The 22330-nt window shown below is 29.1% G+C and overlaps 3 protein-coding genes across 3 annotated transcripts; all 3 read left to right on the top strand.

The window, feature by feature from the left end:
- Window positions 1-2460: 2460 nt before the first annotated feature.
- Phum_PHUM047030 (uncharacterized protein) lies at window positions 2461-3110 on the top strand (the record flags this gene model as incomplete). Its single annotated transcript, XM_002423236.1, has 2 exons — window positions 2461-2807; window positions 3065-3110. 2 exons carry the CDS (start codon window positions 2461-2463, stop codon window positions 3108-3110), a joined length of 393 nt encoding a protein of 130 aa, XP_002423281.1.
- Window positions 3111-6116: 3006 nt separating this feature from the next.
- Phum_PHUM047020 (uncharacterized protein) lies at window positions 6117-7230 on the top strand (the record flags this gene model as incomplete). The annotated part of the gene is made up of 2 exons (XM_002423235.1): window positions 6117-6385; window positions 7218-7230. The coding sequence occupies 2 exons, from the start codon at window positions 6117-6119 to the stop codon at window positions 7228-7230; spliced, it is 282 nt and encodes a 93-aa protein (XP_002423280.1).
- Window positions 7231-9231: 2001 nt separating this feature from the next.
- Phum_PHUM047010 (cAMP-specific 3',5'-cyclic phosphodiesterase, putative) lies at window positions 9232-22112 on the top strand (the record flags this gene model as incomplete). Its single annotated transcript, XM_002423234.1, has 16 exons — window positions 9232-9407; window positions 9590-9772; window positions 15742-15837; window positions 15972-16076; window positions 16154-16365; window positions 19435-19516; window positions 19635-19651; window positions 19791-19999; window positions 20109-20207; window positions 20336-20542; window positions 20605-20704; window positions 20811-20965; window positions 21062-21199; window positions 21299-21466; window positions 21567-21741; window positions 21926-22112. 16 exons carry the CDS (start codon window positions 9232-9234, stop codon window positions 22087-22089), a joined length of 2286 nt encoding a protein of 761 aa, XP_002423279.1. The 3' UTR covers window positions 22090-22112.
- Between the last annotated feature and the right edge of the window lie 218 nt (window positions 22113-22330).

Here is a 22330-nt window from a genome sequence, read left to right as displayed (position 1 = left end):
AACTTATGTACTTTTTTTTTTAATGGATACATTTAAAACACACACACACACGCCATTTTTTAATTTAAAAAAAAAAAGAAAGAAAGGAATGATTGTTTTTTTTTTTTTTTCATTTAAATGAATTCTTCTTTTGTTTAATTTCGTTTAATTTTTTTTTTTTGTTAATATGGCAACAATGTTATTATTTACTTATTCATATATCGTGAGGGAATTAAACGTTTTTGAATTCGCCTGTTATTTTCTTTAACTTCAATTTCAAAACATTACAGTTTTGACTTTAAGTATTTAAATGGCGTCGATATTTTCGAAAAAAAATTGTACAAATTATGTTTCATCTAATGATATGTATCCTATCCCATATTTAAAGATGTACCCATGAGTTTTTCCGATGATATTTATTTTCTTTTTTTTTTTTTTTTTTTTTGCAATGAAAATCATGATAAATGATGATTAATGACCTTCGTAACGGTTATCGACACATCCGAGAGTTTCTTATCAGGTATTTGAATCGACGACAGCTAGGAAAATATTTTCCGAGTTTTCAATAATTATTATTATTATTATTATTATCTATTTCATAGCAAGAATGAAAAACGAAAAAAAGGTACGACGAAAAAAAAAAAAAACAAAAATTAAATGACGAATACGACGAATTTATAATTCGTGACCCTCGAAAAAATAATCGTACCTTGACCAAATTCATTCATCGCTCTCTCACTATAATTATTGGTCCCAGAAATTATTTTTTAAGGCTCCCCCCCCAAAAAAAAAAAGAAATTTTTTTTTTTTTTTTTATTACCTTAAGGGTTCGTTAATTAGTTTTTGAAAACTTGATCATTCGAAAATTAAATTTATAAAATTTTGTGTACGTATTATTATTATTATTATTATTTGTTTTTTTCAAGGAGGTATTGGAATAATATCGAAACCTTTGCCAAAAGGTATTTAAATAATTTTACCGAAACTTTACAAAAAAAAAAAAAAAAAAATTTAATCCATCGTTTCCGGTTTTTCTTCTTTTTGGCGCCTTTTTTAAATTTATTAACGATATCAAACTATTTTTCATTCTGCATACAGGGAGGTAAAGGTGTGTGCTCTTGAAGGTGTTAAATTGTATTTTATATAGAAAGGTGAGGAGGAGGAGGGGGAGAGGAGGAAGGAAAACTCGTTAGTAAACTATGTTGAGAGAGTGAGAGAGAGAGAGAGAGATATGCGATTTGAATTGTTAATAACATGAAAATGATTGTTTCACACACACACACACACAACACACACACATCCTACATAATTATCATTAAATGAGGAGCCAAATCAAGGTTAATAAATGTATAATAATAATAATCAATTTTTTATTATCTTTTTCCGGTAGATTGTTTTTCCGACCGGTTTGTTTGTTTGTTTGTTTTTTAATTTTGGGTCGTGGTAGGAAAAAAAAAAAAAAATTTACCGTCAAAACTTTTTTTTAATATTATTTATATTCAATATACAAAAGGGTATATAAATTTATTATCGAAATGGTATTAAGAAGGTATTAAGGGGAGGGGGGGAGGTGGTCGTGCGTTTGAAATCAATGATTTGAAAAAAATAAAAAGTCTTTAAATTCAGGTTCGAGAAATAAATTATATTTGAAACATGACCATAATACGTGATTGAAAAATAAAAACTTTTACAAAATTTTTTTTTTTTTGAAACGTAAGCAAAATAAATATATATATCTTAAATATATATTGAAATTTAATATATCAATAATAAGAACTTTTTGTTAGAAAAATTCAATATAACTGATAAAATTATATTTTAAAAAAATTGAAGAATTTCTAATACTTTTTTATTAAAAAAATGAAAAAATTGTTTGATGAAAAGTATTTTTATTGATTCGTATCGGTGAAAATACCGATTTTAATATCAATAAAAAAAAAAATAAAAAAAATGTGATGATGATGATGATAATAAAAATACGCGTGACGGTTTCGAAAAAAGTGAAATTATAAATAAAGTAAAATTAAAATGGAAGGAAAACGATTACTTTCGGTACCCGATGGTGGTAGTTGTTTGAAAAATTTCGATGGTACAAAAATTGGATCGCCGACAATCGATGGTTCGCCATCTTCAGGTTCGTTTTACCAGGATTCTAAATGGGAATTTGCTTTGCGAACTAAAAAGAAAAAATTTTAATTATTCCAAATTGGTTTCATTTAGGATCGACCAACACACCTCGAAGGGCGAGTTTTATAACATCGTCATCTTATGGAGACACTCGAAGAATATCATATTCACCCGGTACCGATTATTCACGAAATCAAAAATCATTCGATGGTAATAATTGTAATAATTATTATTATTTTAAAAAAAAAAAATTTTTTATAAGGAAAAATTAAAGTAACTCATCTTGAGAGATCCGATTCACAATAAAGAGTTTTTTTTTTGTACATTTCGCATGTTTCATGTAAAGGGAAAGAAATGGAAAAAAAAAATGATGATAAAACGAGACAGGATTTTTTACACATGAGCATTGAAAAACGACGTCATTTATTTGCACGAAACCTTGCCCTTGGAAAATTTGACGTTAAAGATGGAGGAGAGTCTCGTGGAAAAACACAAATGATGTATCATAACACGACGATGACGACATCGTCGTCTGGATCTTTTCAAAATCCACCAGACAGAAGGTTGACCATATTGTCTCCACATTCGGCAAATTGCACTCCGGATTTATTACAATTTGGACAATTTAAAGAAACAAATCGTAAATCATTAACTTTGCCCAAATTATTACTTCCGAATACTAACGAATGTAACGTCATAAGGTGAGTTTATAAATATGTCATTTAATTTTTTTTTTTTTTTTTGAAATAAGAGCGTACGTTCATGGTCTTGTCCGCCATTTTCACTTTCAAAAACTCTTGACAAAAAAAAAAAATGAAGTAACTCGTCAAAGTCAATGTTTTGAAGGAAAAAATGAGTGCAACAAGTGTTGTCGTCGTATTTGTTCTCTTTTTCGCGTTGTATTGTCGGGATGTGTGTGGCGCGTTCCTTAAAAACTTTTAGTTGATTAAAAAAAAAGGAAAAAAGAAAATGAGGTCACCGGTATGGCTGGCGGACACACATAGCGCGCTACAAATCGATAGTATTGACCTTAACTATAATTCATTTCTCATCCCCGTCGTGTAAAGTTCATACATACATAAAAACTGATGGGGTGGGGGGGGAGGATTTATAAAAAAAAATTATGTAAGGGGGAAAAAGGTCGCGTGGCTAACCTCCTTCCGAAATTACACATTTGCGATACAAAATAATTTGATAGTATGACTGACATCATTTTTCCAAAATAAAAATGTCTTTGTTTTCCTCTCTCTCTCTCTCTCTCTTACACACACACATTTATAATTTTTTTTTTTTTTAATATTTGACGTCATAAATATTGAAAGAAAAAAAACTATGTTCAATGACACCAAATATATATACCAAAAAATTTTAGATTGTGGTGACATCTTTAGGAAAATTTTGTAAGGCCTTAAATTGGGTTAAAGTTTCTATTGATTAAAAAAAATGAGTCAAAAAAAAAAAAAAAAAAAACGTGAATTGCAAATAAATTCTAAAAAAAAAAAAAGAAAAACAAATTTTTCCATTTTCGAACAATTACATTCCCAAAAAAAAAAAAAAAAAAGGAAAATTATTTCATTTATTAATAATGGTTTTCCGTTTTTAGAAGTAAATCTATTAAAGTTTTCTTTTCTTTTCTTTTTTGGAAAATTTGTTTCGTGTAATTGTGTTGATAATTAAATGAAAATGTCCGATAAAATTAAAATTTAATTTTTTTTTTTTTGTGTAAATGACGTCATTGTGTGAATGACGTCCTCCGTATGTAATAATAAGGATCGTCGTGTAACGATCGGATGTTTCCTACGTTTGTTAGACATGTGTCGAGATAAATTATCAGTCTGAAAAAAAAAATTTAGTATTCACATGACGATTAGGCATGATGCCCCCCCTCGGCTCCCCACGATAAAGATTTTTAATTGGAGTTTATTTATTTACGTGGATCCGCGGCATGCCTGCCTTTAGAATAATGTTAATTAGTATTTAATTTCTTCGTAAATTATTTCTTTTTATTTCTCATGATTTTTTTTTATTTTTTTTTATAATTGTCAAAAAAAAGTAGGGAGATCCTTTTTCCCTTCCACCCCTCCCCTTCCCCCACACCTTCTCCCGTCCCCCCGAAAAAAAAAAAAAAAAAGTATCTGGGCAAGGCAACTGAGCATTAAAAAAATATCGTATTAAATTTAGCTTAGAACTCTCGGGTGAAAGACATTTTAAATCGACCCATTTTCCAAACGTTATTCATATAGGCGAAACAGTCTTTTAAAATTTTTAAAAATTGTAGTACAAGCAGCGACGGCGCTGGACTTACAGATTTTTTTTTAATTTAAAGTTCCTGCGGCAAAAAGTAATATGTGCAAAAGCTACAAAAGCTCGAAAGAAAAAAAAAATTAAATAATAATAATAATATTAAAAAAATCGTGACATTTATGATGATGATGAAAATGTCACATGGAAAATGTTAAAGCGTTGTTCGGGAAAGCGGAAAAAAAACAAAAAAAAAAAAACCATCGGCGAGTTTTTCAAAACGAATAAAGTCAAATGAAAAGAAAATTATTTTTCCGGTTTCATAACCCCCGGGTGATAGTGATGAAATAATCACTTGTTTCCGTTTGCCTCCCAGGTTTCCACGACTGGAATTTCATAGAAGCGCGCCATGTGATTTTTCGTTTACTGTAAGTCACCTGTTCCGGTTACCTCTCGCGTTCGCGATTTTCGTCGTCGGTTCTATCCCGGATCTCTCGGACCGATGTTTTTTTTTTTTTTTTTTTTTTTTTTTTCCCTTTTCTCTTTCTTTAATAATTTGAACATTGTACTTGCCTTATTTAACGATAATAATAATAATAATAATAATTGAGATAGTAACGTGCGTACCCGCGTTAAATTTTAATTGTAAAAAAAATATATAGTTCGCTTATGGAAAAAATTTTATTTTTTAACATATGTTTAAAGGCCGTTTATTGTTAAAATAAAAATATCGAAGATTAATAAAAGGAAAACAAATTTTCTCACTCTCTCTCCCACTCTCTCTCTCTCTCTCTCTCTCTCTCTCTTTTTCAATTAAATTAAAATGTTTTTACGTCTAATTAAATAATAATTACGATATTTGTATAGTTTTTGTAAATTGAGAGTTAATCGATATTAATTGATAATAAATTAGTTTTGGAAAGAAAAAAAAAACGTGAAAAATTTACGTTTTTCCTTTTTCCTTTTTCCTTTTAGCTTTTAGTTATGACCGGAAATAAGTTTTAATTAAATAATTTTTGTAATGACGTTGTTGTCTATGTCGAAAAATACTCGATTAGTTAGTTAGTTAGTTGATATATTACAATACGCGGGTAAAAATGTTTTTTCTTCGTTGAAACGATTAAATGAGTTTTAAGTGCGTTAAATAATCAACCCCTTAATCAACCCTTATTTTCCATATTACTTGTTGAAAAATTACCGTGAAAAAGTGGAGGAAAACTTTTTTCCACATTTTGTTAAAAGTTTTCTTTTTTTTTCTATTTTTTTGGAGTGTCTATTATGTGAGTGAGTGAGTGAGTGAGTGTGTGAGTTAACAATGTAAAAGATTGTGACAAGGGAGTGACTAATTATTTGGAATTTGAACCGTGTCAAAAATCAAAAAAAAAAGAAAAACATTTTCAAATTATTAATTCGATACGATAACAAATTTTTTTTTTCTCTTTTTCTGACGGTTTTTTTTTTTTTTTTATATCCAATCAGTTGATGATGACAATCGTTCGCGTTTTCGTAAAAAGACAGCACATTTATATTTACTAATAATAATAAATGACAAAATGTTAACGAGGGAAAAATAATAATAATAATACTTTGTGTAGTTTTGTTTCGTTTTTTTTTAAAAAAAAAAAATGATTTCGTTGTCGATTTTCCACGACTACGATGACGACGGGTCCGGAGTTGAGAAAATCACGATTTCGTGTTAGTGTATCATGCTATGCGTTGCTTTGTTCATTCAAAAGTTCATTTACGGTAAATTGATTAAATACATTAAAATGAAAATGTTTAAAAACAACAATAACAACGTCGTCGTGAGTCAAAAAGGAGGATTGGGAGAGGGTGGAATGGTTAAAATAACCGAATCGGATGTTGATGATGTTGTTGTGACGAAAGAAGGAAATAATGGACAGGAATTAAGGGAACCCCCGTTGGAAATTCGTTTGACATCCGTTGGTAACGAATATCGAAGGAGAAGATCATCTACTAGGGTTCATTGTAAAAGGCACGTGAGAAGAATCGTGTCGGATTGTAGGCGAGCAAAAAGGTGATGTGATGTGTTAAAAAAATATTCTTTTTCCTCTTCTCCCCTCGCCCCCGCTCCCGCTCCCCGTCCCCCTACACACACAAACACAAAAAAAATTAAAAATAAAAATTTTATTTTTGGAAAAAAAAAAAAAAGGAGAGTAACAAACGTGAAATTTATCGTCGCGTATAATAATAATAATAATAATAATAAATAGATATTGTCTATATTTAGTCTGTTTCTCTCTCTCTCTCTCTCTCTCTCTCTCTTTTATCTCTTCTTGTACATATATTTTATTTGTAAAAAAGGTTTCGTTTTCGTTTTTGGTCAATTTTAACCAAAAAAAAAAAAAAAAAAGAAAAAAAATGGTTGCCGTTCGTTGCGTTTGATGATGATGATAAAAATATAAATTCTCATATTTTTATTTGAGGCGGTTTATAAAAAAATCCTTCTTTTTCTTTCTTTTTTTTTTTTAATTTTTTTGTTATTTTTACCGTTGAGGATTTTTCGAAATGAAAAAAAAATCGAACAAACAAACAAAAAAACAAACAAACGTAGTTTTTGCTTCGTATAAAGTTGACAAAAAAAAAAAAAAAACAAAAACTTTTCCCGTGTTTTTTTAAATTTAAATCACCCCCCCCCCCAAAATGAGAGAATTTATTTTACGGTTGAAATTAAACAGAGAGAGAGAGAGAGAGAAATGAATTTTAACACGGGGGAGGGGGGGGGTTAACCGAGATTTGTGGCGTTTATATATTTATTTCCCGCGAGTAAATTAAACACAAATTAAAAATTAAGGAGGTTGCATTATAATAATACATCGTAAATTTTTTTTTTTTTTTTTTTTGCAAAGATGCAACAAATAAATAAAAAAAGTGAGTGTGCGTGTGCGTGGGGGTGTGCCCCGTGTGCCCCGTGTGCTCCCCTACATTTTTATTTCTATTGTAAAATTCCTACTTGACGCATTTGTGACTCTTTTTGTCAATTCTTAATTTATTTTCATTATAAAAAGAAAAAAAAAACCGGGTCGACGATTTCATCATGTTGTCGTCGCCTTTTTAATAAAAATTTTTAACCCGTTAAATTTCCAAAATGTCGACGTAATAATAATAATAATAATAATTAGCGTTGCTGTTTGTACGTACGCCATTTGTCGACCGCGTAACAGTGTTTCGTTATTTTTATAATTTATATAAATTTTTTATTATTAATTTTTTTTTATTAATTAGGGGATTTATTTTGCTGATTGTTAATTTCCCTTTTACATTTTCTATCCGGGGGGAGGGGGGTGGAAATCACCGGGTCGTATCAAAGAAAATGATAATAATTATCGGAAAATTTGTCCGTATTTTTTTTTTTTTTTTGCAAAGAACCAAAAATTTTCTTTCGTTTTTATTGTTTCGAAATGAAAATGGTCGTCGTCGTACAATATAAAAAATTGTTTACATTTTCCTTTGGCTGAACTTTGTGACATTATTAATAATCCTTTTGGTAAAAGGAAAGAATCATTTCTAAGGTATTTTAAAATTAAAACCACATTTGGAAAACCGTAGTAAAATTCAAAATGGAAAATTTCTAAACATGAAATTTTTTTTTTTTTTTTCGAACTAGTTCGACTTTTACTGGGGGGACAAATTAAAAAATCGATTTTTTTTTTTTTTTAATTTATTTGAAATCAATAAATCGATATTCTTTAATATATATTTTTTAAATTAATCATCATTCGCTCGAGGAGGTTTTTGATTGGTTGTACGAAAAGTTTTTATTTAAATATTTTATTTAATTATTTATGTGGGGGGAGAAAACAAGATGTCTTCTGATGGTAACTTGCAAAAAAAAAAAAAATTTTCATCTCTGTCTCCTTTTTTTTTCTTTTTTTTGGAATTGAAAATTTTGAGCAGTACTCGAGACATGAGGGGGGGGGGGTGTTATTAGAAAAACAAAAAATGAATGAATTTAATTTCATTACGCGAAAAATAATAATAATAATAATAATAATAATAATGATAATAAAGAAGAGTAGAAAGAGATGAAAAAAAAAAAAAAATGATGAAATCAAAAAGAAATTTTTTTATTTAAAACAATTAATAATAAAGCAAAAGAAATCAAAAAAAAATTGTTGTTGTTGTTGTTGTTTGACAACTTTTTTGTTTTGTTTATTAAAAAAAAAATTTTTTTTTTTTAAATTGAGTTTAAGTAAAAAAAAAGGAAAGAAAAGGAAAAAAGGAAAAAAAAGGAAATTGTAAATATTGAAAAAGTTTACAAATGGATAATTGTTTTATCATCATCAAGTTAATTGTATGCATATTTATTTATTTATTTATTTATTATTGTGTATTTTATTAAAATAATAATGAAAGTGTTACTATGTGTGTTTGTTGTGTTTGTTGTTTGTTATGCGTGTGGCGATGGATGTTGTAAAAAAATTTAACACGAATAAGTTGCAAATTTTTTATCACTTTGACCTCATAGAAGTATAAATATAAACTTTGAGTGTTAATGATACTAACTTGGCAAATTATTTCCTTTTTTTTTTTTTTTTTTATTTTAATGATGTAATAAATAAATAAATAAATAAATAAATAAATTTTTTACGTAGATTTAAAGTATTTTTTTTACGACGTTAAACGAAAAAAAAAGAAAAAAAAACACGTTTCTTATTATTATTATAATTACTTTTAATTGAAATTTTTTTTTTGTTTTTTTTTTTTGTTTTTTTCGAATTATGGAAAAAAAAATGGGGAAAAAGGGAAAAGGAAAAAGGAAAAAAGGGAAAAAGAAAAGAAAAAACAATAATTTGCAATAAAGTTTATCGATTTATTCACACAAAAAAAAAAAAAATAAAATAAATAAAATTTTTTTTTCTGATGGAAAAAAAAAAAAAAATGTACATTTGTTCATTCGTGTCAATTTTAAATGTGACAAAAAAAAATTTGTTTTTATTGATTTTTATTATTATTATCATTTTTTTTTTTGAATTATTAAATGAAAATATTTCTTTTCAATGCGTGGGTAGAAAAAGAAAGATGGAAGGGGAGGAAGGGTGGGGGAGTGGAGGGAGTGAATAAAAAACGTTAAAAAGTTATTATTATTTTTTAGAATTACTAACAAATCTTAATAATTTTTTTTTGTTTTGTTTTCCTCTCTCTCTCTCATTCCCCCTCCCGCTCCCACAACAATTCAATTAAGCGATTTATTTATTTATTGTTTTCTCTCTTTTTTCAGTTTCGAAGTTGAAAATGGGGCGTCACCGGGTCGAAGTCCTTTGGAAGGGGGTTCATCTCCTTCCGCTGGACTCGTTTTACAAAATTTACCCACGAGAAGGGAATCGTTTTTATATAGGAGCGATTCCGATTTTGAAATGTCACCAAAATCAATGTCGAGGAATTCTTCAATAGCTAGTGAAAGGTAATTAATAATATTAATATTAATAATAATAATACTTTTAATTGATTAATTGTAATTGTCACACGCCGCGACGTGTAAATAAGCGAAGGTGGAAAGGAAAGGGAAGGAAAGGGAAAGAACATCGATTAAGGTTTTGATCAATTCCTCCCGTCCGGAGGAAGGAGGAGGGAAGAGGGAGAGGGGGGAAACGAAGGGTAAATTATAAAAAAATTTAGAAAAAAAAGGAAGCGGGAAGGGAAGGAAACCAGGGGGTGAAATCAAAGGGGGAGAAGGTGTTGGAAAGATGGTGTTGTTAGTGAAAGGAAATGAGCAGAGAGAGAGAGAGAGAGAGTAGAAAAAGGAAGGTAAATAAATTGCGAAAATGGGTCCTTTTCTCGCTTATATTTATTGATAATTTTAAATATAAAACATAAATGGAAAAAGCTATTTATAGTGACGGGGGGAGGGGGGGAAAAAAAAAAGAAAAAATCAATAACTGACTCTGCGCTTTCGTCACTCTCACTTTTGCTGCACTAAAACATTTTTTTTTTTTTTTTTTTTTTTTTTAATATTTGAATTGCAATAATAATAATAATAATAAAAGGGCAAAAGACGAAACTGAAAAAAAAAAAGAAAATAAAAGAAAATTGATAAATATTTATTTTGTGTAAATTGAAAAGTATACCGTGAAAAAAAAACAAAAAAACTCATGACGATGATGATGACGATGATGATGAATTGTATTGATTATTACTATTATTATTATTATTATTATTATTATTTCGTAGGAAATTTATTCACGAATGATGACGATTTTGAATAAAAAACGTTTCCTATAAAATATTTTTTATGAATTCTCATATATTTATTAATATTTAGATTTAAAAAAAAAAAAAAAAAGACGGCAGCGAAGCACAAAACTCGCATTTAAAAAAATTTCATGTCATGTAAAATTATTATTATTATTATTATTATTATTTTCCCGGGGAAAAAAGCTGAATCTTTTCCGATAAAAAAAAAATAAAAAAAAAAAAATTACCGAAATTAAAAAAAAAATTTCAAATTTAGATTCTTTCGAAAAAAAAAAAAAAAAATTTATTTTATACTTTATTTGATGAAAATCCGAGAAACGTTTTTTTTTTTTTTTTTTTTTTTTTTTCTCCAAAAGCTTCTGCTGGGAAATTTTTTTATATTTTTTTTTTATTTTTCCTTATGGGTTTTATTTTTGATTAGTTCTTTTGAGTCTTTCATTTTTTTGTTTGTTTGTTTGTTACCTTTGATGGAGCAAAAAGAAAAGATAATTAAACCTTACGTTTTGTCCTTTACTCTTTTTTCTTTGCAAAAAAAACACGACATTTTTGTACGCGACATTTTCCTTTTGTTAAGGTTTTTTAAATAATAATAATTAAAGTAATTGATAAAAAAAAAGAGAGAGAGAGAGAGTGAGAGTAAGAGGGAGAAGGAATTTTTACTACGTGCTCATTTTTGTGTATACCACGAACATAACTAAAATGAATATTTTTTTGTTTTTATTTTTATTTTTATTTTTTGTGTCAAGCATGAAAAGTAGTTGTAATCGTGACGGTTGTTAAAAGGAAAATGTTGTGGGGGGGAAAAGGGAGGGAGGAAATATGTTGAGGGGTCAACGGGAAAAAAAAAAAAAAAAAAAATTTCAATATGCAACAAGTTTCCGGATATAAAAATAAAAAAAATAAAAAAAAAGAATAGACAATGAGAGACATCTTGCGTTTTTTTTCAAAAGTAAAATTATTTCTATAATTATCCAAGGAGGTCGCGAGAGATGAAATTTTCCCGGATAAAATTTTCCAGGGCCTCCGGATTCCGGGTCAGGCACCCTTGCGACGTTCTAGGCCTCCACGAAAAAAAAAATAAAAAAAGAGAAGAACGAGAAGAACCGGATGATCTGGGTTTTCGAATGCGGTCTTTTGGTTTTTTTTATTTCGGGCTCCCTCTTCCACCCCCTCCCCCCCGTTTTAATCTAGGAGGTTTTTTTTTTTCGAATCGGTTTTCATCCCCTCCGTTTAAAACGTTTTTTTTTTTTTTCTTAATGGGTTTTTCTCATGAAATTTTTTTTTTTTTTTTTTTTTGTAAATTAATAATTATGATGATATTTGCTTAGGCTGAAAGTTTGGAGAAAATCTTTTTTCCCCGCTCAAAAGAAATTTTCGAAAATGAGGAATCGAGCGAGTTACGGAGAGGGTAAAAATATTTTCACCCCCTCTCTCTCCCCCTTCCTTCCCCAAAAAAAAGAAAGAAAAAAGGTTTTCGAACCTTTTTAAAAATAAATTCGCGAAATTTTTCTACCTGGGTGATTTAAGAAATGTTTATAAATAAACGAATACTCATTGATTATGTCGAACGAAAATGATGATGATAATAATAATGATAATAATAAAGATGATAATAATAATAATAATAATAATAATAATAATTATAATTATAATTTTTTTTGGAGAGAGAAAAAAATATTGTCGAATATATTTTAATGTTCCTCTCGATGTGTTCTGATTTCCACTCTTTTTTCTTTTTTTTCTTTTTTTTTTTTTTTTTTAATTTCTTCCAGGTTTAAGGAACCTGAAACTTTTCTGGATCGAACGTACGTACTCCTTATTTTCGGCTTTGGCATGCTTTTTTCTTTTTTTCTTTTTATTTTTATTTAGAAAAATCTTATGTATTCAGAGCTTTATTTAGGTTAAAGTAGTTGATATTTTCACACGACAGAAATTTAGGGAATACCGGGAGGGGGGATGGGAGGGGGAAGGGAAAGGAAAAATGACTAAGTGCCTTTAACATTGTTTGCTCGTTAAAGTAAATGAAAAAGTAAAAAATTGATTTTATATCAATGAATAAAAAAAAAAAAAAAAAAAAAAAAAAGAAAGAAATCAATATCAATTGTTGTGTATTTCGGTTTAATTTCGGTTGTCGGAATGAAATGTAAGGAAAAAAAAAGGTTCAGATGATGGCGGTGGATTTTCCGATAATTGGAAAAGCCACCACAGCAAAATAAAAGAAAAGAAGCCATTATCATCGAATGTGTTAAAAAAAAAAAAAAAAATGAAAGAGTTATATATATAACCTCAACGAATTTTTCAAAGTAGAAAAAAGAAAAGTTCAGTTTAAAAAAAAAAATTTATTACAAACACACGCCCTTTTCCCCTCCCCTCCCCCTCTCCCTCCCCGCCGTTCGTGAAAACTGGAAAATGATGGCGAACGGTCCCCGACCGAACGAACGAACGAATTTGTTGTACCTGCGCACAAAAAATTATTTTATTGGCCTTTTTGAGTTTTTTTTTTCATTTTCTGCTTTCTTTTTTTTTTTTTTTTTTACTCTTTTTTCTCTCTTTCGTGTTTTCACTACCAAAAATTTTGTATTTTCCTTCGATTTTTCCTTCGATTTTTCCTTTTTTCCTTTTCATTTTCCTTTCTTTGCTTTCGTGTTTTTAATTTAATTTAATTTTAATTGTCATTCTTTGTCATTGTCGATTTATATATATTGTTTTTAAGTGAGTGCGTGAGTGAGTGAACGTGTGCGTGCGTGAGTGCGTGCGTGCGTGCATGAGAGTTTGTTCGTTCGTTTGTTCGTTTGTTTGTTAGACAAAACAAATAAATCGAATAAATCAATTTTTTTATCGGATTTTTATTTGTGAGTGATGAATATTTTAAAAAAAAAAAGTGAAAGTTTAAAATAAAAAAATGTGTTCACATTAAAAAAAAAATAATAATAATAATAAATGTAAAAACAACAACTAAACGATTTCGAATCCAATAAAAAAATTTTAAAAAAGTGGGGGGGCGATTTTTGTAAATGTGAATATTTTTTTTTTTTTTTGTTAAATCCGCGCTTATTTTTATTTTTTTTATTTTTATTTTTTGGGGGAAAAAGAGAGAGAGAGAGAGAGAGAGAGTGAGTGAGAGTGAGTGAGAGAGTGACGTGATAAATTCAAACTTTAAATATTATTTTTAGTTTTTTTTTAGTTTTTCGAGTCGTCGTGATGCGTGCAAAAATTAAAATTGTCACATTTTTAATTTAGTTTAAGTGATTTTTCTAGAAGAAAAAATTAATAATAATAATAATAATTTTTTAAAATCGGATTAAAAATCAATTGTCTATCTATCTTTCTATCTCTTTCTCATTCTTCTTCTATCTGTCTATCTTTGTTTTTTTTTTTTTTTTTTTTTTGTTATCGACTAGGAAAAAGTTTAAAAAAAATAAAATTAAAAAAAGTACAGTGTGAGTGTCAAAAAATTCCAGTTGGGGGGGTGGTGGAAAGTGTTCGAAATAATAATAATAATAATAACGTTAATTTCGTGTAGGTTTAATCAAAAGGTTTTTCTTTTACCTGACACGTCGTTAAAATGTTTCCTCCAACCATTTTGAATTTATCCAATTATTATTTTGTGTTGCGAATGTAAAAAAAAAAATTCGATTAGTCTTTCGTATTGATTTATTCGTTTTAAAAGCAGTCGTTATTATCATTATTATTATCATTATTATTACTATTATTAAATTTTCGTTTTTACGCACAAAAAAAAAAAAAAAAAAAATCCGATGTTGGAAAGACGACGAAAAGCAAAATTTTTTTTTAAAAAATCGATAAATTTTGTCAGTCAAAAATTGTTTTTTTTTTTTTTTTTTTGATATTTAAACGTTCACGTATATATAGTAATAAAAAATTGTTATTACATAAGAGTGAGAGAGAGAGAGAGAGAGTGGGGGGAGGGGAGGTAGAGGAGTATTTTTGTGGTTTCACTCTAGCGAGAGCTCCTACTCTATGATGTCTTAATAATAAAAATAAAAATTTTTTTAAAATGTCAGAGGTCAAAGCTTAAATAATATTATCTGTAATCGAATTGCCGATATCGGTTTTATTTATATTTTCCAATCATTATTATTATTATTATTATTATTATTATTATTATTATTATTTTTTGTAATTTTATTTGATTTTTAAAGGGAGACTAGGGGGTGGGGAGAGAGAAAGAAAAAAATTTAGACCAGGAGAATAGTGGTAATAATAATAATAATAATAAGAAAATTATAATGATTTATTGTAGCAGTAATAACGAATTTAAAAAAAATGATTTATAAACAATAATAATAATAATAATAATAATAATAATAATAGTAATAATAATAATAATAATAATAATAATAATAATAGTGAAAAATGTCTAAGAACGAAGAAGATTCAAAGGATTCGAAGAGACTTTTAAGTGATAAAATCACTTCATCCCGGGGTGGTGGGGGAGATTTATGTAAAAACGGTTTGACAGCGAGTTTAACCGGAGTTTCCGGTGATAATAATAATAATAATAATGATGATGATGATGATGAATCTGGAGTACAGGACAAAGGAAGAGAATCCCTTCCTAGAACTCTAAGCACGAGCGTTTTAAGAATAAAAAATAGAAATAGTTTCTGGGATAAATTTTGGCAAGATAGACGGCAAGCGGATACGTAAGTACATTTATATCTCGTGCCAAAAAAAAAAAAATTTGTAAATCATCGTGTCGTCGTCGGTTTTCCTTTTTTTTTTTTTGGGGGGGAGGCGATACCGAAAAACGAAAGAAAAACATTTTCAAGGCATTTAGTCATTTTTGTTATTTAATTAATTAATCAATTAATGCCACCACTTGTGTCGTTTATGATTCTAGCATTCTCTTGTCAATTTTACATTATTGGCAAAAATTATGTGATGATGATGATAATAACAATGATAATAATAAATTCCTTTTTTTGCAATTTTTTTTGTTTTTATTTTTATATTTTTTATATTTTTTTTTTTTTTTTGCTGGACAGCTGGAGAAGAATGTTTTTTGCATTTTTATGTTTTTTTCCTTTTTTTAAAATTTGTATGATTTTTTTTTTAATAATAGAAATTTCCATGGAAATCCTAGCTGTGACTGCTAGTAACCGCTAAATGCGAAAAGGAAATCGAATATTTATTATTGATTTCGATTGAAATAAGAATTAAAATATTTGCGAAAGTTCCAGAACGAATAAAACACCGCGGGGAGCCGGGGGGAGGGGGTCGTTGTTGTTTTAAAGCAGAAAATTACGACAAGTGCTTCTGCTTGTTTGCTTGTTAGACCGCCTTAATATTTAAATTTTCGAACATTTTTTAGAAAAAAAAAAAAAAGACGCTAAGAAGAAAAAAAAAATTTTTTTTTTTAATATTTTGCCGATTTTATTTTCCAGTCATGGAGAAGATTTAATAGTAACTCCGTTTGCTCAAATTTTGGCGAGCCTTCGAAGTGTTAGAAATAATTTTCTATGCCTGACAAACGTGCCATCAAACAAACAGTGAGTAGATAAATCCTTTAAAATCCTTTAATAATAATTTTTTTTTTGTTTATTTATTTACTCGAACTCTTTTGCAGATCGAGAAGGTCTTCGGGAGCCCAAACAAGTGGTACTTCACCACAACCGAGAATGACAAACCCTCAGGACGAGTCATATATAAAACTGGCAATAGAAACAATGGAAGAATTAGACTGGTGTTTGGATCAACTGGAAACAATACAGACGCACAGATCTGTGTCGGATATGGCTACGTTGAAGGTAGTTTTAACGCTTTGTCAAATGTCAAAAGGTTTGTTATAATAATAATTAAATTAGGTTCCGGAAACGAGAGAGAGAGAGAGAGAGGTACGGTGGTAGAGGGTGCCCCGGAAGGAAGGAGAGAGAAAAAAAATTGGCGCAATGACGTCTTAACCCCCCCCCTTTCTCAACTTCAACCACAAAAAAAAAATCATGAAGTTGCGAGTTAGAAAAGAAACTGGGAAGGAGGGAAGAGGAGGAAAGGGGAACCTTTTAGTTAATATTTTTTAAAATTTTAATTTTTTATTAATTCTCAAGTGGTTTGATGATGAAAAGGTTTTTTTCCCTTTAAAAAAAAAAAAATAAAAACCTTTTCTCTCTTTTTTTAAAAAAAAAAAAAAGAAAAGGTACGACTTTTTAATTTATTCCTCCCTTACGCCCCCCTTCGCCCCGTTAAAACGAGTCTTTCTATTTATTTACATAACCCCCCCCCCGACCAGTTTTTGGACGAGTGATTACACCGACTTCGAATTTTTGTTTATCTAAAAAAAAAAAAAACCGACATTAACAATTAATTTTCGAAATGGTCGAATACGATTAAACGAAATCAATTAGTTTAAACAATAAGAAAAGGGGAATACGACAGAAGGAAGGGAAAAAGGAAAAGGAGGGAGGGAAGGGGCGGCGGCGGTGGTGATGATAATAATAATAATAATGAAGATATCGTGAAATTTTTTAAAGAAAAAGTAAAAAAATACAAATTTAAATGTTATATTAGCTCGTTTAATGTTAAAGCGCCTGATATTGATATGTACAAACACACAGAAAAGAGAGAGAAGGATAGATAGAGAAGAAGAGATAGTGATAGAGAGAAAGAGAGAGAGAATAAACCCGGTCGATCGGAGTAGACATGAGAAATCTCACATACGCATTTCAGGAGCGGTTCTTAATTTTTTTATCATTTCATTCTTTCCATTAATTAACGTTAATTTTCGTTTAAAAATAAATTTTTTCCCCTGTTTTAACGATCGGTGAATGAATCGATAACCTTCGATGTAAAAAAAAAAAGTAACTATAAATGAATTATTATTATTATTATTATTAATAACGGATTCGAATTCGATTTTTTTTTAAAAAAAATTTTAAATAAAAAAAAAAGATTCGACAGGAAAACAGAGTAACGGAATTAAATTTCAATGAAAAGTAATTAAAAAAAAAAGAGAAAATAGGTTCAAGAAAAAGGTTCAAGGTTCAACACGAAATTTTTAAATTGGTGCACGTGCAACGCACGAACACAATCCGTTCGTTAGAAATATGGCGTACGCGAAAAGCAATAATGATAATAATAATTAATAGATGTATAACTGTCTCGTGTTAGTGTTGTGATAATCAAAACTCGTTATCACCATTTAATCATTTCCGTTCCCTGAACGGTTGACCCCGGTTGATTAATTTTCTCTCCTCACCTTGATCCCGCCATTTTTTTTTTTTTTAAATAATAATAATAATGATGATTTGTTTTTCGTTGGTATTCTTATTCTGGCACTGAAGTGAAAATTAAAAACGATTTGATTTTTTTTTTCGGAGCGAAACTGGGTCGGTTCTCGTATATACGCAAACATTATTGGGTCATCATCATCATCATCATCATCATCATCATCATCTTTGTAGTGGGAAGTTAGTAATGCGCTTGTCGTGACGTAAAACTTTTTTTTTTTTTTTTTTTTTTGAAAAAAACAAACAAAAACAAATAAATAAATAATTAATTAATTAAACAAGATTATATTAATCTTAAGTGAACGTGTCGGTTGTTGTTGTTGTTGTTGGTTTTTTTTGTACGTTTCGAACGTCCGGTTGATACGAACGGATTTGCATTTTATGGGTTTAAAAAAAAAAGAAAAACATTCGCGTGAGTTGTAAAAAAAAAAAAAAAAAAATTATCGTTACAATCATTTCTCACGGTTTTTTTTTTTTTTTGGGGGGGGGGGGCAAAAACTAATAACGCTCCTTCTTTCTCTCATCTTTGAAACTTAAGAAGAAATAAATATGTTTTTTGTTTTAATGATGATGATGATGATGAGAATTTGGTACGGTGAAGAAATTTCTAGTACAGAAAAGTTACAAAAAAGTGTATTATTATTTAAAAAACGAACGTTCGTAGAGGAAAATACGAAATAGTGAAGAAAACTAATTTGTTATTATTATTATTATTATTACATTTTTGAAAATGTTTTGAAATTAGAATTATATGGTCGTCGTCGTCGTTTTTTACACAATTCGCTTGGTAAGTTTTGTCAAAATGATGGAAAACATTATTATCATTATTATTTTTTACTTTTACGTAATATTAATAATTGACACCGCATACATACATGATAGTAATCAAAAAAAAAAAAAAACCGTTACAAAACAGAGTCACCATCAGAGTCCTTCGGGGTAAATTTTTTTTTTTTTACAATTGTGAAATCATATTTTCATATTAGTTATTTCTTTTCGAAATTTTTTCGATTTCCCGCCTTTTATCCTTGATTCTTTAGCAAAGAAAAGACGGAAAATAAAATGTAAGAATCGAAGCGAGGAAATTCTGGAAACAGTGGGGGAGAAAAAAAAAGACATGCCGCCCGGAAATAGGAGTGGGGGGATTTCTTCGAGAAGCAATTTCATAAATGTCATTCCTTTTCCTTTTCCCTTTTTCCTTTTTTTTTTTTTGTAATGAAAAATTAAAATGAAGGAAAATTTTTTTGTTTTCTTTTTTTTTAATAGTCGAAATAAAATTTATAAAAAAGAAATGAAGTTTGAAGGTCCAGTTCCAGAAGGGGATGAAATATCCTTCGTTCAAATAATCGCGTTCATCGGTTTCATCTTCGATTTAACTTTGATCTTTGGTTTGGCCATATATCAGGTAAAATGAATAAATGCAAAAAAAAAAAAAAAAAAAGAACAGTTAAGTAAAGAAATGTGCATTTGTATTTACGAATTGATGACGTTTTTTTTGACACGTTCACCCTCCCGCCCCCCGCCGTTCCTCAAACAAACGAACGTGCAAAAAGTTCGTTTGTATACGGCCCCGTACCTCTCGTCTCTAATAATAATGATAATAATTTTGCAACATAATGACTAGTCCGAGAATCTAATTTAATTATAAATATTTGTTGTTTGCATAATAAATTTTCATTAAATAATTATTATTATTATCTAACACGGTTCTAATTGATAATTTCCAAATTGTCAAAATATACATAATAATAATATTATATTATTTGTTTTTTTTTTATAAATTTTGTCAATTTAGTTCAAACGTATGTTAAATAAGGAGCTTAGTCATTTTTCCGAATCAAGTAAAAGTGGAAATCAAATATCCGAATATATATGCTCCACTTTTTTAGGTGAGTTTTCAACTTTTCCTCCCACAGTGGTTTTTCTTTTTTCTTATCTTTGGGGGAAAACTAATTTTTCTTCATTACATTTTAATTTCAGACAAACAACAGGAATTAGATCTCCCTTCCCTTCGCGTCGATGAAGTGGAATCAAGAAGCAATAAGAAACAAGATAAGGGTAGACATGGATCGAATACTATGTCTCAAATATCCGGCGTGAAAAAACCATTGTGTCACACGAATAGTTTTACCGGAGAAAAAGTACCCACGTACGGTGTTGAAACACGTCACGAAGAAGAATTGGGAAAAGTTAGTCTTTCTGCGTTTTTTCATCCCTCCCCTCTCAAAAAAACCTAAGGGAATGCACACGATTATTATTATTATTATGGTATTAATTAATTAATTAATTAATTTTCAGACGCTTGGTGAAATCGACAAATGGGGAATTGATATTTTCCGAGTTGGTGAATTATCTAATAATAGACCATTGACCGCTGTAGCGTTTCAAGTTTTTCAAGTGAGGAACCATTTTCTTTTTTTTTTTTTTATTGATTTATTTACTGATGCGAAGGAAGAAGAACAAAAGAAATTGTCATTATTATTATTATTATTATTATTATTATTATTATCAATTTTTTTTTTTAGAATCGAGATTTGCTTAAAACCTTCCTCATACCCCCAAAGACTTTTATTACTTTTATGATGACTTTAGAGGATCATTACGTAAAAGATAATCCTTTTCATAATTCACTTCACGCCGCTGACGTCACTCAAAGTACCAATGTATTATTAAATACGCCTGCTTTAGAGGTGAGCTCAAAACTCGTGTTAAAAAATACATTAATTGTTATCGTAATTTGTATATTAAATTATTAATTTGCAATTATTATTATTATTATTATTATCACTATTAGTCTGTATTTACTCCTCTGGAAATATTTGCGGCATTGTTTGCTGCTTGCATACACGATGTCGATCATCCAGGACTGACCAATCAATTTTTAATCAATTCAAGTGAGTTTTTATTATCATTATTATTATTATTAAAAAAAAAGTTGTTTGTTTGTTTGTTTGTTTGTTTTTTCAACCAATAACAAAAAAAAACTTGTTTCGTTTTCAGGTTCTGAATTAGCTTTAATGTATAATGATGAAAGTGTTTTAGAAAATCATCATTTAGCGGTAGCTTTTAAGCTTTTGCAAAATGAAGGATGCGACATTTTTATGAATTTTGGTAAAAAACAAAGGCAGACATTGAGAAAAATGGTCATAGACATGGTGAGTAAATTTTGATGACGTCATTGAATAATCAAATCGGATTATTGGATTATTAAAAATTTTCTCTTTATTTTTTCTTTTCCCTTTCTCGTTCAGGTATTGTCTACGGACATGTCGAAACACATGTCACTACTGGCCGATCTTAAGACCATGGTTGAAACGAAAAAAGTTGCTGGTTCAGGTGTCTTATTATTAGATAATTATACGGATAGGATACAGGTTTTAGAAAATTTAGTAAGAGAAATCTCGTCGTCGTTTTTAATCCTATTCGAAAGTACAAGTTAAGTTTTGCGGTCATTATTAATGATTTTTTTTTTTTTTTTGAAATTTCAGGTTCACTGTGCAGATCTGAGTAATCCGACGAAACCTTTAGATTTGTATAAAAGGTGGGTCGATTTGCTTATGGAAGAATTTTTTCAACAGGGTGATAGAGAAAGAGAACAAAATTTGGACATAAGTCCAATGTGTGACAGACATAGTGCAACAATTGAAAAATCCCAGGTACGCGTCATTCGCATTCATCGTTTTCTGTTTTTTTTTTTTTTTTTTTTTTTTTTTACAACGGTGGATTTTACATTATATGATCGTTTTCAATTTTCAGGTTGGTTTCATAGACTACATTGTTCATCCGTTGTGGGAAACGTGGGCGGATTTAGTACATCCAGACGCTCAAGATATATTGGATACATTAGAAGAAAACAGGGATTGGTATCAGAGCATGATTCCACCTTCGCCGCCGACGACCGATGTCGAACGCGAAGATTTAACGACGGCAGGTAAAAACTAAAAAGAAATGGAAACCAAGAACAACCACAAACCAAACCAAACCAAACCAAAAAAAAAAAAAATTTTGTGCCAAGCACGATGATAATGAAAAAAGATGAAAAAAGAAAAAAATGTTTTTTTTTTTTCCATCTTTAATTTTAATTTAATTTAAAAAGAAACCGATGGTTTTGTCAGGATGTGAAAGAAACGATGAAGATTCTGATAAAGAAACGGATGACAAAATGACCGGAAACGCGGATCAAATAAGATTTGAAATAACACTACAGGAAAAGGAAGGAGAAGAAGAAGAGGAAGGAGAGGAAGAAGAGGAAAACTACGGGACACCACCTAAAATGTGACGCTCATTCTTCTCAATATGTAAAAGAATTCATGAAAAAGTGTTTAGTTGGTGGAAAGCAAAATAAGAAAGAATGACAAAGAAATTTGAGGGGTAGTAGGGTGGGAATGGGATGGGGGTGGGGGGGGTGGAGAGGAGGAAAAAAACCAACAAAAAAAACCAAAAAAAAAAAAAAAGAAAATGAACGGTGCACGAATAACGTCACCTATTATTATTATTATTCACTTTTCAATTTTTTTTAT

This window comes from Pediculus humanus, genomic scaffold (assembly GCF_000006295.1).
Source record: "Pediculus humanus corporis 1103172107399 genomic scaffold, whole genome shotgun sequence".
Taxonomy (NCBI): Eukaryota; Metazoa; Arthropoda; class Insecta; order Psocodea; family Pediculidae; genus Pediculus; species Pediculus humanus.
This window is presented reverse-complemented; position numbering and strand designations above follow the sequence as displayed.